General features: G+C 49.7%; 1 protein-coding gene across 3 annotated transcripts in view; it reads left to right on the top strand.

The window, feature by feature from the left end:
• The window catches only part of FGF18 (fibroblast growth factor 18), a 113,992-nt gene that overhangs the window by 75,175 nt on the left and 24,226 nt on the right, over positions 1 to 14,591 (top strand). For 2 of the 3 annotated variants that reach the window (XM_033926906.1, XM_033926905.1), the window contains exon 4: positions 13,783 to 13,889. In XM_033926906.1, the coding sequence (XP_033782797.1) occupies positions 13,783 to 13,889 (107 nt within the window). The remainder of the gene's footprint in view (positions 1 to 13,782; positions 13,890 to 14,591) is intronic. The other variant, XM_033926907.1, reaches the window with a different exon arrangement.

The following is a 14,591-nucleotide window of genomic DNA, read 5'->3' on the forward strand; positions in this document are numbered from 1 at the left end:
CTCTGGCCTTGTCTTTCTCGCATGGCTAAAATCAATATCTGCCTCTCAGCAGGAAATCATGGTAGGGGTGAGGGGCTTGGTGCAGGGCAGATGCTGCTGCTAGCCCTGCTCCCGTGGTTAAATTAGTCTGCTCTCTCGCTGTGGCCAGCACTAGACTAATTGACATCTAGCTTTAAATATAGCCCCATCGCAACCCAATTCATTGATCTCTTGTTTCTCTTCAAGTGCTGAACTGCCTCCCCAGGGCTGTGAAGGAAATTCCTGGTTTGATGAAGGCATGCCATTTCTTGACAGGAATCCGTTATTCGCTGTGACTGACTCTGCTCATGTATGATGTATGCCTATATGAGGAGGGGGAGGGGGAGGGGGAATAAGAATTGGAAGATAAATGTTCCTCGCAGCCCTGTGTAAGAGGATGAGCCTGAGGCAGCTGAGAGGAGGCTATTGATTTTGTTTGACTTCGGAGCTGCTGGCGTGAACTGAGCGCAGTGCTGGGGAGGGGTCTCGGGGGCAGCATTAGAGTCTCACACTGAAGGGGTCTCGGGCTAGAGTTACTTTCTCACAGTGTGTCTGGTATTAGGAACGGGTCTCGGGAGTAGTTTCACACTGACTGGGGGGGAGAGGGATTCAGGCAGCATTTTAGTCTTGGGGGAATGTTACAGTCTGACATAGAGCCTAGTGCTGGGGATGTCTCAGAAGCAGTGTGACAGTTTCATGCTGAGTCTAGTGCTGGGGAAGGGTCTTGGGAGAGGGGATTTTGGCACATTGAGCCTGGTGCTGGGGTGGGGTCTTACAATCTGACATGAAGGGGTCTTGGGCAGCATTACAGTGTGGTACAGAGCTTTGTGCTGGGGGTGGGGGGGGGCTGTGACTGTCTCGCAGTGACAGCTTACTCCACTGCTTGGCATTAGATTGTGTACCCACTTTTGGGTACACAATCTAACACACTTTATATCACTTGCTGGCAAATTAATTACCTATTGTGACCAGTAGGTTAAAAATAACTAAACTGTCCTATTAGCCCTCCGTGCCTGGTTTTGTAATGTTCGGAGATGGTGTTGGTTCAGTTTGCTCTGCTGGCTCTATGTGCTAGAATGTGATTCTTCTTCATGTTCTCCTCTGTCTTCTGAGTGAAGTAGGTTAATCCAACCTTCTTCCCAGCCACCAAGATATCTCAAAACTCTATGTTTAGGGCAATTCTGTAATCTACGTGCTTAGGTGAGGGTTAGTGTCCGGAATACTAGCGCTTCTGCGTGTCTGTGGGCTCATAGCTGCGTAAATGCAAGCGGGATTCCTAAGCAAAGACCTGCTTAATTTACATATTGCACATTTGCATGGGGAAGGAGAGGAACACTCACAGAGCTTCCCTCATATGCGCTGTATTTAGGGGACCTAAATGTTATGAAATCATTATCCTGATAGGGTTATTTTTTAGATGAATTTTATTAAATATTTACCGTGTTTCCCTAAAAATAAGCCCTAGCATGATTTGGGGGGTAGGTCTTAATATAAACCCTACTCCAAAAGTAAGCCCTAGTCCCCCAAAGCCTAACTCAAATATCCCTGGATTCGCCAGCAGCAGTGCTTCCCCCGCCCTGGCCGTGCAGTTAAACCCCTGCTGACCCTCCCATATTTCCATCTCTCCCTCCCATTCAAACCCCGCCGACCCTTCGACCGCGAGACCTACAAAGAGCAGCGCCAGAAGCACTCTAAACAGGCTGCTTCACGGCCTTCTCCCGCCAGGGCATTCCCTCTGCCACATCACTGATGATGTCATCAGTAACGCGGCACACGGCAATGTTGCCAGTTGGTCGGTTTTCCCGCCCAATTGGGCTAGTTTTTAAGCCCGATGGCGGGAAATAAAGAGCTTGGGCAGGAGGTGGTTTTTTGGGCTATTTCTTTCTCTAACTGGGCTATTTTGGGCACGGAACGGGGTTTGTAGATTTTTTTTTTTTTTTTTTTTTCATTAGTTCTGCTGCAGCACAACAGGCCAATCGCAAATGACCTTAGGAACTCTGAGGTCATTTGTGATTGGTCCATTGTGCCCCAGCTGAACCAATGAAAATTCACAAATCTCGCCGAGACCAGTCTGGCGCCGCGGGAACAACAGATGGCCCTGATCTCATGACTGAGCTCCAACCCTACCACCACGCCATCTGCTGCCGGCTGCCCCGAAGTACTTGGATTTTTCCTCAGTTAGACGTTAAACTTGTGCTGCTGTACCGGTATTAACGGTTTCCATGTATGCTGGAAAGTCTTCCTTTCTTAGTTCAAATGAAAACCAGCATTGGATATGGTAATCTACCTACACAAGATAAGTGTTGCTGTTCTCTCTATCTTTTTTGAGATATAAGGCACATGCAAACCAATTGAGCAATTCTGTTGATTTAAGGGATGAGAAGGAGGTTATGATATAAATGATTATATCACAGTGATCACACAGGATGTGGACTTGAAATAACATATACGTTATACGAGGCTCTATGAACTGAGTCCTTTATGATCCATTTGATCTGTGTGATATATCAACCTCCTAGTTGATGCCGTACTTGGGATTGATTGAAATGCGGGTTGATTGATAGTCTACCTAAAAGTGTTATAGTAAGGCGTTCAGTGAGGAAGCCATCATAAATACGTTTACAGCATTAGTTTGCCTTGAGTAATGTTAGGGAAACGAACATAAGAACATAAGAATTGCCGCTGCTGGGTCAGACCAGTGGTCCATCATACCCAGCAGTTGGCTCACGCAGCGGCCCTCTAGTCAAAGACCTGCGCCCTTACTGAGACTAGCCCTACCTGAGTACGTTCTTGTTCAGCAGGAACTTGTCTAACTTTGTCTTGAATCCCTGAAGGGTGTTTTCCCCTATGACAGACTCCGGAAGATTGTTCCAATTTTCCACCACTCTCTGGGTGAAGAAGAACGTCCTTATGTTTGTACGAAATGGTATGGTTTATTCATCCATTAGGAACTCTGAGATCATAATGGAAATAAGGTAACATAGTTACCGACAGGTCTACAGCAATTGGGTTTTAGGATTGGTAAAACCGGATGCTAAATAGCCAAGCAATGTAAGTGAATCAATCGCTTGGCTATTTTGCATGGGGTACTAATTTACATGGCCGGATCGGAAAATTGGCGATCGAGGGGAAAAACACGCGGTGGGCCATTTAGTGAATCAGGTCGGTTAGCAGCGATCGTTGCTAAACCTGTAAAAACAAGGTTTAGCGACAATCGCTGCCTTTAGTGAATCTAGCCCTAAGTGATTTGCCCAGGGTCACAAGGAGCAGCATGGAATTGAACCCATAACCTCAGGGTGCTGAGGCTGTAGCTTTAACCACTGCACCACATACTTCATAATATATTGACAGTTTCGTAGCTGGTTTAATACACCAAACTGAACATCACGGACACATATTTCCCCATAATCCTCTTCCAGTGTGAATAGCAACAGGAGTGTTCTAGTCTTTTCCTGCTCCTCCCAGTTGATATCTTCATTGTCTTCTTACCTGGGCAATCATTTATGTAAAGAAAGTGTCATTCTCTGCTTCTCTGGAGCTTTTGCCCTTCTAGTTTCCCCTTTCCCTGCTGTCATTCTTTCACTTTTTAGTGAACCTTACTGACTCTTCCCACTTTCTCATTATATTCTGTGGGCGCCTTAGCCTTAGCTAAATTGGTTAGCACGCCTTAATAAAAGGATTCCTTAGCGATCTAACGTTCCCTTTTATCTCTTAGGTCCCCCAACACCCAGGAGTGACCCAACTGATTTTTCCTTCTAACCAAGGTTGGGTGCTCACAAAACCTAGGAGAGGATTTTAATGTCATGGGATCTGTCAGAAGCTACAAGAGGCTGCATACTGTTCCTTCCTTGCCTCCTTCCCTAGGCAGAAATGACCCTCTCCCCTCCCCCACACTATGCTAAATACGTAGATTCTCTGCATCTAAATGAAAGCCTTCTGATTTACATATTCAAACCTATAATTAAATTAAGCATGCTATTTTCTACACATGATTACACCAAGACCCTACAGAAAGTACCTCGGCATATTCTAGAAAGCTAGGAGAGGTTTTCTCAGAGACATCTCCTGTAATTCTTTGACAGCAGTCTATTGAAGGGATGCAACTTCTCAGCTTCAGTGAATTGGGGGATAAAGGAGAGCTGCCATGCCCTGGCAGACAGCGGGCATAGCACAGTACCCATTACAGGGGATTAACCCTTCACCTGCCAAGCTTCACAGCATGACTTCTATGGGAAGAGATCAGCCTTTTACAAGATGAGTAACCTGTGACAGTAGAGCACCCCACTGGATGGACTTAACCCTTCATCTAGACAGACAGACCAACGCAAGGGATTAACTCTTTACCTGCTGAACCTCACATCCTTATCGAACTGACAGCTTTTCAGCTCAACCAGACTTACTGGCTAATTTCAGCTGAATAGTATTGGATGCCCAAAAAGCAATATCTGTGCCCTAAGAACACATCCTACTCTGCTTCATTTTATACTTGTTTAAAGCTCAGGTTTGCCTGGTCAACTCCAGAAATTAGCTGGACCAATCCTTTGATTCTTCTATTTTCTTGAAATGAGGACAGTTTTATTTTATAGTACGGGATGTCTGGGTAATTATATTGTTTAAAGTACTGTATATTTGTTTTGCTAATTCCCCTGTGCACAGGATATGCTGGATGCCTGTTTTAGGCACTGACATAGAGCTTGGTCCAGGAATGAGTCATGGCTTCATGGCCCTTGAAAGCTTAAGAAAGAGTGGTTTGACTGCTGGGATGGTAAACATAGAAACATATACATAGACGGCAGATAAGGGCCACGGCCCATCAAGTCTGCCCACTCTAGTGACCCTCCCTATCTATCTTTGCGGATAGATCTCACAATAGAAACATAGAAATAGACGGCAAATGTTGACTGTCTCTGTCCTAAAGATGCATTCCCGTTAAAATTGTTTGCTATGTTGGTTCATAGCAGATTCAGCAAACCATCGGAAAGAGTTCCGTTTTCTAGATGTTAATGCATTTGCAAGAGAGCTAATGAGGAAATTCAAGATCCTGCTTGTCTGCTGGCTTTGAGATAATGGAATAGGCTATCAATACATCTCTTTCAGGACATCAGCAAAGTATTGGGGGGGAGGCACTGAGATACAGTTTGTAGAAGGAGGCTCTTCTAATTCATAGGGTTTTGTCATTATGTACAGCACAGCATAAAATAAACTCTTCTCATTACTGTCCCTGCTCCTAAGATTCATGCCTACAAGTGTCACAGAGCCCCATTCACATGGGACGTTTTTCTCAGCTACATGTGTGAGATACATTTTCTTGAAGACTGAGCGAAGAGAAATCCAGCAGTCTGCAATAATTGTCGAACAACAAAAACCAGAAGAGACTGCAGAAGTGATGTCCAAATGCCAAGTCTTTTATTAGAGTCAATAAAATGTTGTTCACTTTGGTTTGAGACCTGGTCCTGACACGGTCTGTGTTTCGATAAACACTTCTTCCTCAGGGGTCCAATAACAATGAACCATATGGCTTGTAACAAAACTGGAACAGCTTTGGAGATGTGGTGACCCGTCACAGTGCAGTTTTCTTGTAGTACACTGCAACAGATCACCACATCATCGTCATCAGAGACGCGGCAGAGCAAATCAGGGCAGTAGAAGGCCGCAAAGCAGCGTATTTAGAGTGCTGCGGCCACTGCTGGAGTCGGGAGGTTTGTCGGGACCGCGGGAAGGGAAGGTAGGATGGGAGGGTCAGACTGCGGTGCTGCGGTGGGAGGGTCGGATGGGTTCATTGGAGTAATTTGTAGGGCCATTGTAAGCGCGAGAGTACTATGTGAGGCCGCGATTCACTTTGGGTTCAGCTGCCAGGGCATTTTGTGCATTGCAGTACTGTGTGGGGCCGTTGTAAGCGCGCATATGCACTCCTGACTGCCACGGACATACAGATCACAGAACACGCAGGTAGGAGTGCGTATGCGCGCTTAGCATTTTATTATAGTAGATGAGTCATGACTTGTTTATATTTGAAATTATTAATACAATATGTTGAACTTTAGATGGGTCTAAGCCCAAAGTGGTGAGCACAAGAATCCCACTCTTGCCTGGCATCTCTCCCTCCCCTCCCATTTAGGCAACTGGGTATCTCTCTATACCTCTACCCCACCCCTCCATGCCTCTTAAAGCCTTCATTTCTTTGCCAGCTACAAGTAGCGAATCATACCCGCTGCTTGCACAGGCCCTGAACATTTCTTCTGACCTGGTCCTGCCTATGCAAAAACAAGAAGTTGAGTCATATGGAAAGCTCAGGGCCGGTGTAAGCAGCAAGTATAAGTCACTGCTCACTGCTGGCACAGAAATAAAGGCTTTAAAATGTGTGTAGATTGGAGGGTTGAAGGATGGAGTTGAGATACCAGAAACCTGTGAGGGAGGGGAAAGATTCTGGGAGCCTTTGGCTGGCAGGGCTTGGGGCGTCCTGTCAGCCACTTTAGAGATGTGCACTTCTGGGTAGGCCCATGTCCGCCCAGGCCCACCCAAGGCAACCCCATTGATCCATTTGTCCCCACCTTCTCTGGAGGTTTGCAGCTGCTCTGTTTTCTTCTGCCACTGCTTGACTCACAGTGAGTTTAAACCATGAGATTCTGAGAACAGCCCAGGAGTTTGGCACTGTGTGGTTCAAACTGATTGTGATATGTAGTGCCAGGAGAAAACACAACGGCTGTTCAGCTGTGGTACTAGCACTAAGCCTTCAAAAAATATTAGAGGGACTAACCAATCTAAGGGGAGGGTTGGCTTGGAGAGGGGATAGGGGGGTTGAGAAAGGAGGGTGGAGGCTGACTAGTGGGAGAGACTGGAGTAGAGGGTGGGGGAGGAGATTAAAAAAAGAGAAGGCATGTGGGGGAAGATGACTAATGGAGAGAGAGTATAGTGAGCAGACTTTGATTCAATTACACAAGTCACTCTGAAACAGCCGTGATAATAACGAGAGACTCTCTCCTCCTCTGTCCAGAGTGCTCACAGCTTTCTCTTGTGATGATCCTGTCTCTTACGCTGATGTTTTTTCCAGAGCGGCCTCTGTTTGAAATCTAGTGAGACTCAAGGTTCTAGTCGAGACAAAACTGCTTCTAAAGTGGACTTGACTTTGTCCCTTGTTATGAGCCAAGACAACCTTTGGCCAGCATTGGAAGTTTAGGATAACTGATATGCCAGTGTTTGGAATGTATTTGAAATATATGTTTTAGCCCAAGTTCTTAAGTAATTTGACACAAGATATTTGTTACCCAAATCAGCCACCATTTCTTTCTGGACCTGAACTTCAAGGCTGTGGCCTTTTCCCCCTTCCTGTTCTATATGCCAGGGTTACATGCCCTGCAGCTTTTTGATTAAACCCCCCTCCCTCATAGAGGTGATGGAGCTATAAAGATCATTTGACACATTTTCTACTTATTCCAAATTTCTCACTGGCACTGAAATGTTTGGTTAGCTGGAAGATAGCTTTTCAACATATATCCTTTTCACCTAGACATTCAAGGAATTTCACTTGCTTCCAGCGGGAGTTCTCAGGAAAGTTTAGGTTAAATGGGCCAATAAGAGGAAAGCATGGAAGAGAAGATTTTCCCCTTGCAAAAAAAGTCTTTATTTTTAGGAAAAAGTGAAAATATTTGAACATTGAAGACTTTAAACAATAATGGCTGATGCAGTCTAGACTGCAGTGGTTTTTATGCAAAATACAGCAGTCATCCCGTAAGTGTATGGAATGAAGTCAAGAGAAGCACTGAAAAAAACTGAGCGTACTAAAGTGAATACCTGGCCTTAGTAGACGTTTGATCGTATTTGCGATATCTCTTGTTTTTGAATGCAGTTATCTGAGTAGAGACAGCCCCGAGCTGAATAGAGCTGACTCCAGCTTTTCCAGCTGTGTTCAGAAGCAGCATTAGCGACTGTATTTGCAATGCTCAAGGTATGAGCTGAAAAAAGAGAGATCTTGTCAGATCTCAGGCCTGGATGCACCAAACATAATCGCTAATACCGACTGGATCGCTGATCCTCTGGCTGATTGTGGAAGAGCGATCGATGTACCAAAAAGATTACATGCAACTGATTCGCTTGGAGGTTTGTCATCATCCAAGTCTCTCTTATCCGATTGATAGGTGTGAGAACAACTCTCACACATGTGCAAAGCTGGCAAAGGGAAGTCCGAGCAGCTGAGAGGCAGGGGGATGCCCCGAAAGCAACCTCCTGCCACTCAGCTGGTTGGGGAAGGAAACCTTTTTTTTCATGCACAATATCTGCCACATTAAAATAAAACAAAAGAAAAAAGCCCTCCTCAATTTCCCGGCACCATGAACCAACCCCCCCCTCCCGCAGCAGCGAAAATGGCAGGAAGGCTGCCCACTCCCTCCTGCCAATAGAGGCCCCCCGAACCAACCCCAACCATTCCCCCTTCCCACCCCCCCAAAAAAAAGGCAGGAGGGATGCCCTTTCCCTCCTACCACTGGATGCTCCCCGAACCCTACCCCTTCTTCCCCCCCCAATAAAGACAGGTGGGATGCTTACTCCTTCCTGCCATCGGATGCTCCCCCAACCCCCACCTCAACTCCATGACCCCCTTGCACCTTTGGCGGATATTGGGAGCTGAAGGGAAATATGGCCTCTCCAGCTCCGAGGCCCGCCAGTCGAAAATTATGCACAGGTAGGAGCCTAAGGTCCTGATTGGCTCAGATGCCTAAGGCCTTTCCAAAGGGGCCCATCCCTAAGGTCCTGGTGCACCGGGGAGGGGCCTTAGGTATCTGGGCCAATCAAGGCCTTAGGCTCCTCCCTATGCACTGGTTAGGGGAAGGCCCATCATTTTCAACTGGCAGGCCTCAGAGCTGGAGGGACTGTTTCCTTCCAGCTCCTAACAAAAGGTATTGGGGGGGGGATTCGGGGAGTGGGAGAGAGTTTGGGGGAGCATATGGTGACAAGGGGGTGGGCATCCCTCTTGCTAATCTTCTCTTGTTGGGGGGGGGGGGCGGCGGCAGAATTCCCGGTGCTGCATTTGTTGGGGGTCATCAGAGAAGGCTGTCATTGGCGGTGGGGGACTTTTTTCTTTTATGGGACAAATTTTTTGCTTGTGTAACACATGCAAAATATCAGTGCCATTGAAAATACTTGAAAATCAGTTACACAGTTACCCAAATCTTTAGACATCTGGCTCTCACAACAACATCCACCCCAAACCACAATTTGCTAAAGAAAATATCTTACCACCACTATTCAAAAGAAACCACATTGTCACCCAGACAAAAACTCATCTAGGAGGTGGATATATCATACAAGAAAGCAAAACAAAAAATTGACCCTGATGACTCCACAGGATATAAGAACATAAAAATTGCCGCTGTTGGGTCAGACCAGTGGTCCATCGTGGCGGTCCTTAGGTCAAAGACCAGTGCTCTAAATGAGTCCAGCCTTACCTGCATACATTCCAGTATAGCAGGAACTTGTCTAACTTTGTCTTGAATCCCTGGAGGGTGTTTTCTCCTATAACAGCCTCCGGGAGAGCGTTCCAGTTTTCCACCACTCTCTGGGTGAAGAAGAACTTCCTTACATTTGTACGGAATCCATCCCCTTTCAACTTTAGAGAGTGTCCTCTCGTTCTCCCTACCTCGGAGAGGGTGAACAACCTGTCTATCTACTAAGTCTATTCCCTTTATTATCTTGAACGTTTCGATCATGTCCCCTCTCAATCTCCTCTTTTCAAGGGAGAAGAGGCCCAGTTTCTCTAATCTCTCGCTGTACGACAATTCCTCCAGCCCCTTAACCGTTTTAGTCACTCCTCTCTGGACCCTTTCGAGCAGTACTCATTACCAATGGCTGCACGTGGCCCAGCATTGAATAAGTGGGTCTAGTGGTGATCAGTATTTAAAGAAATGCTGTCCACTATTGGCTGAATATTGACTCTGAGTATACATTTAGTCGCTCAGCCCTAGTAAATTTTCAAATAGGCCAATTTAGGATTACCGTATTTTCGCGGATATAACGCGCGCGTTATACGTGATTTTACGTACCGCGCATACCCCTCGCGCGTTATATGCCTGAGCGCGGTATACAAAAGTTTTTAAACATAGTTCCCACCCCGCCCGACGCCCGATTCACCCCCCCAGCAGGACCGCTCGCACCCCCACCCCGAACGACCGCTCGCACGCGCTCCCACCCGCACCCGCATCCACGATCGGAGCAAGAGGGAGCCCAAGCCCTCTTGCCCGGCCGACTCCCCGACGTCCGATACATCCCCCCCCCGGCAGGACCACTCGCACCCTCACCCCGAAGGACCGCCGACTCCCCAACAATATCGGGCCAGGAGGGAGCCCAAACCCTCCTGGCCACGGCGACCCCCTAACCCCACCCCGCACTACATTACGGGCAGGAGGGATCCCAGGCCCTCCTGCCCTCGACGCAAACCCCCTCCCCCCAACGACCGCCCCCCCCCAAGAACCTCCGCCCGTCCCCCAGCCGACCCGCGACCCCCCTGGCCGACCCCCACGACACCCCCACCCACCTTCCCCGTACTTTGTGTAGTTGGGCCAGAAGGGAGCCCAAACCCTCCTGGCCACGGCGACCCCCTAACCCCACCCCGCACTACATTACGGGCAGGAGGGATCCCAGGCCCTCCTGCCCTCGACGCAAACCCCCCTCCCTCCAACGACCGCCCCCCCCCCAAGAACCTCCGACCGCCCCCCAGCCGACCCGCGACCCCCCTGGCCGACCCCCCCACCCCCCTTCCCCGTACCTTTGGAAGTTGGCCGGACAGACGGGAGCCAAACCCGCCTGTCCGGCAGGCAGCCAACGAAGGAATGAGGCCGGATTGGCCCATCCGTCCTAAAGCTCCGCCTACTGGTGGGGCCTAAGGCGCGTGGGCCAATCAGAATAGGCCCTGGAGCCTTAGGTCCCACCTGGGGGCGCGGCCTGAGGCACATGGGCCAAACCCGACCATGTGTCTCAGGCCGCGCCCCCAGGTGGGACCTAAGGCTCCAGGGCCTATTCTGATTGGCCCACGCGCCTTAGGCCCCACCAGTAGGCGGAGCTTTAGGACGGATGGGCCAATCCGGCCTCATTCCTTCGTTGGCTGCCTGCCGGACAGGCGGGTTTGGCTCCCGTCTGTCCGGCCAACTTCCAAAGGTACGGGGAAGGGGGGTGGGGGGGTCGGCCAGGGGGGTCGCGGGTCGGTCGGAGGTTCTTGGGGGGGGGGCGGTCGTTGGAGGGAGGGGGGTTTGCGTCGAGGGCAGGAGGGCCTGGGATCCCTCCTGCCCGTAATGTAGTGCGGGGTGGGGTTAGGGGGTCGCCGTGGCCAGGAGGGTTTGGGCTCCCTTCTGGCCCAACTACACAAAGTACGGGGAAGGCGGGTGGGGGTGTCGTGGGGGTCGGCCAGGGGGGTCGCGGGTCGGCTGGGGGACGGGCGGAGGTTCTTGGGGGGGGCGGTCGTTGGAGGGAGGGGGGTTTGCGTCGAGGGCAGGAGGGCCTGGGATCCCTCCTGCCCGTAATGTAGTGCGGGGTGGGGTTAGGGGGTCGCCGTGGCCAGGAGGATTTGGGCTCCCTCCTGGCCCAATATTGTCGGGGAGTTGGCGGTCCTTCGGGGTGGGGGTGCGAGTGGTCCTGCCGAGGGGGGAGAAGAATCGGACGTCGAGGGGGGGCATCAGGCTTTCAGGATGGGGACAGGACTTCAAGGGGGGACAGGCAGATCTTCAAGGGGGACAGGCAGACCTTCAAGGGGGACAGGACTTCAAGGGGGACAGGCACGGAGAGGCGGGGCAGTGCACCGAAAGTCAGGGCGGGTGAACGGTGAGTCGGGGCAACCAGAGGAGAGTCGGGGCAGTGCACCGAAAGTCAGGGTGAGTCGGGGCAACCAGATGAGAGTCGGGGAGGGCGAAAGGAGAGTCGGGGTGGCCAGAGGAGAGTCGGGGAGAGCGAAAGGAGAGTCGGGGTGGCCAGAGGAGAGTCGGGCAGCATGCGCGTTATATGCCTGAGCGCGGTATAGAAAAGTTTTTTTACATATCTTCGTGATTTATGCGCGCTATACCCCTGTGCGCGTTTTACAACGGTGCGCGTTATATCCGCGAAAATACGGTATAGCTTGAATCCATTGAAAATTGTGCTCTACGTCAGCAAAACTTGTGCAGAGTATTGGGGAGCTTTTGTCTGATTTTGCTTGCATCTGGTTTTCCATAGGGGTTCTATGTCCCAGACATTTCAGGAAATTAAATCCTTAGGCAAAAGAGGAGCTTTTTTTTATAACTGTGTAGCCAATGTTACATTTTTTGTCCTTAACTTTGCATGAAACTTAAATTTCAGTCTAAGTAACTATGGTCTGGCTGTGCTGCCTCTTTATAGGTTCAGGTTGGTTGGTATTTTCAGAGCCTTCTATTGCACCAGCAGACAAGTTCTTCCACACGTCGTGTGCACTTTCCTTGGGAACTGGCTGACTCCCCCCAGTGCATGCTCAGTTTCCATGAAACTGAGCATGCACAGGAGAAGCATGACCCCAGCACATGCTCAGTTTTGCAAAAAAATGAGTAGGTGCTTCTCTTTTTCCTTTCCTCCAACCCTTTTCCCCCAGGGGTGCTTCTCTCTTTCTTTCTCTCTTCTTCCAACCCCCATCTTCTGTGGGAGCTTCTTTCTTTCTCTCTCTCCTTCTAACCCCTAACCACCACTCCCCCCCCCTCTCTCTTGTTGGTGCCGTTCTCTCTCCTTCCAACCTCCTCTCCTACTGTTTCTGTCTCTCCCCTCCCATCCAGCACTATCCTACTCCATATTCTTTTCTCCAGCACTCTCTCATTTCCATAATGCTTCTCCATCCCTCTCTCCCTCCCTCCATGCTGTTTCTCCAGCCCCTCCATCCCTCCATGCTGTTTCTCCCTCCCTCTATGCTGTTTCTCCAGCCCTCTCCCCTCCTTCCTCCAATCTCCAATGCTGCTTCCCCTCACAACGTCTCTAATTCTCGACTCCCCACCTACTTCCTGCCCAGGCCCAGCTGCTGTAATCCAATCTTTGGGCAGCTGGCAGCAGCAATGAGGTGAGCCTGCCGCAGCTTGCCTGCCCTGTAATAGAACTCTCTGCAAGTCCTGCCTACGCGGGAACAGGAACTCAATGAAGAGAGGCGGCATCCAGGGCAGGCCAGCGGCAGCAGGTTCGCCTTGTTGCAGCTGTCCGCTGCCTGAGGATTACAGCAGCCACACCCGGAGAGGAGGTAGATGGGGTAGTTGGGAAAGCTGGCTAAACCCGGACAGATTCCCCCATTAAAAAAAACATCTGGGCACCCGGACAGTCCTCTAAGAGTCCAGGTTTTCTTGGACTTCTGGTAACCCTACAGGTACACTAGTTTTCTATAAGTGAGTGTGGGCAGTACATACCATTATACAATAGGCTCTCACTGCACAGATCGGGGCACCTAGAAGGAGGTGCCAACTTATAGAATTGCCCTCACAGTGTACTGAAGTGAAAGCTATAAACCACCGTATTTATCAGCTTTGCTAAGGATACTTTTACTACTAGGGAAGAGAAAACAGGGCTTGTCAGAGCAGTCCCATTGGCCCCCAGTGAGTCCATCAGGGTTTCAGGAGACCCACAGTGAATGTGCATCAACTGGGTTGTCATTATATGGAGATGCATCTCATGTGGATGAATTGTGGGTATCCTGGTGTGTTTCTGTCTTGGGAGCTGAGTTCTAAGGGTACATTAGGAACCTGTCCTGCTGCCCTGGTAAATGTCTCTCTCGCTTTCTCTCTCTCCTTCCTTTCCAAGCCCAGCTTCTAGTGGAAACGGACACATTTGGCAGCCAAGTCCGGATCAAAGGCAAGGAGACCGACTTTTACTTGTGCATGAACAGGAAGGGCAAACTGGTGGGGAAGGTAAGTGCTTCTGTGTAATGAAGTGTTAAAAGCCTTGTCCTTTATTCGCTGGCCAGGCAAAGTGGGAGAAAATCGGAAGAGCTAACTTCTGATCCCCAGCTGAGGTCCCAGTTCCAGGAGGGAGACTTGATTTGAACTGGGATACCAGATGTCCAGATTTCCCCGGACATGTCCAGGGCTTTTGAAAAGCCTCCTCAAATCGTGTCGGGCAGGGAGGAAGTCTGCATGTGTGACATCATCGCATGGTATTTCCTCCCTGCCCGACGAGCAGGGGGTGGGACTAGGGTGTTACAGGGCGGGAACGGTGGAACTGGGCAGGCCTAGGGGTCCAGATTTTCCGATTGTAAAATCTGGCAACCCTAAACTGGGTACGATTTGTAGTTTCTGAGTCTAGTTCTGCAGGTCCCATAATACACCCAGGACTGCTCAGCTGATATCCTTCCCGCGAGGCAGTCATTTAACCTCCCAGGGCTGAAACATCAGGCCTTTGGAAGAAGCACATGGACCACATTATGTTGTGTTATATTACACGTCTACACCAGGGATAGGCTGAGGCTAACGTAGTCCTGTTTCTACCCAAAACAGGAGGTCAAAATCAGGACCACTTCAGCATTTTTGACCACTACGTGAGGACAGAAGGCCGTGACACCCTTTTCAGAGTCCCCCTGGTTGCAATAGACCACAGGATACATTAGCAGAGGC

Source organism: Geotrypetes seraphini, chromosome 18, assembly GCF_902459505.1.
Source record: "Geotrypetes seraphini chromosome 18, aGeoSer1.1, whole genome shotgun sequence".
NCBI classification, from domain to species: domain Eukaryota; kingdom Metazoa; phylum Chordata; class Amphibia; order Gymnophiona; family Dermophiidae; genus Geotrypetes; species Geotrypetes seraphini.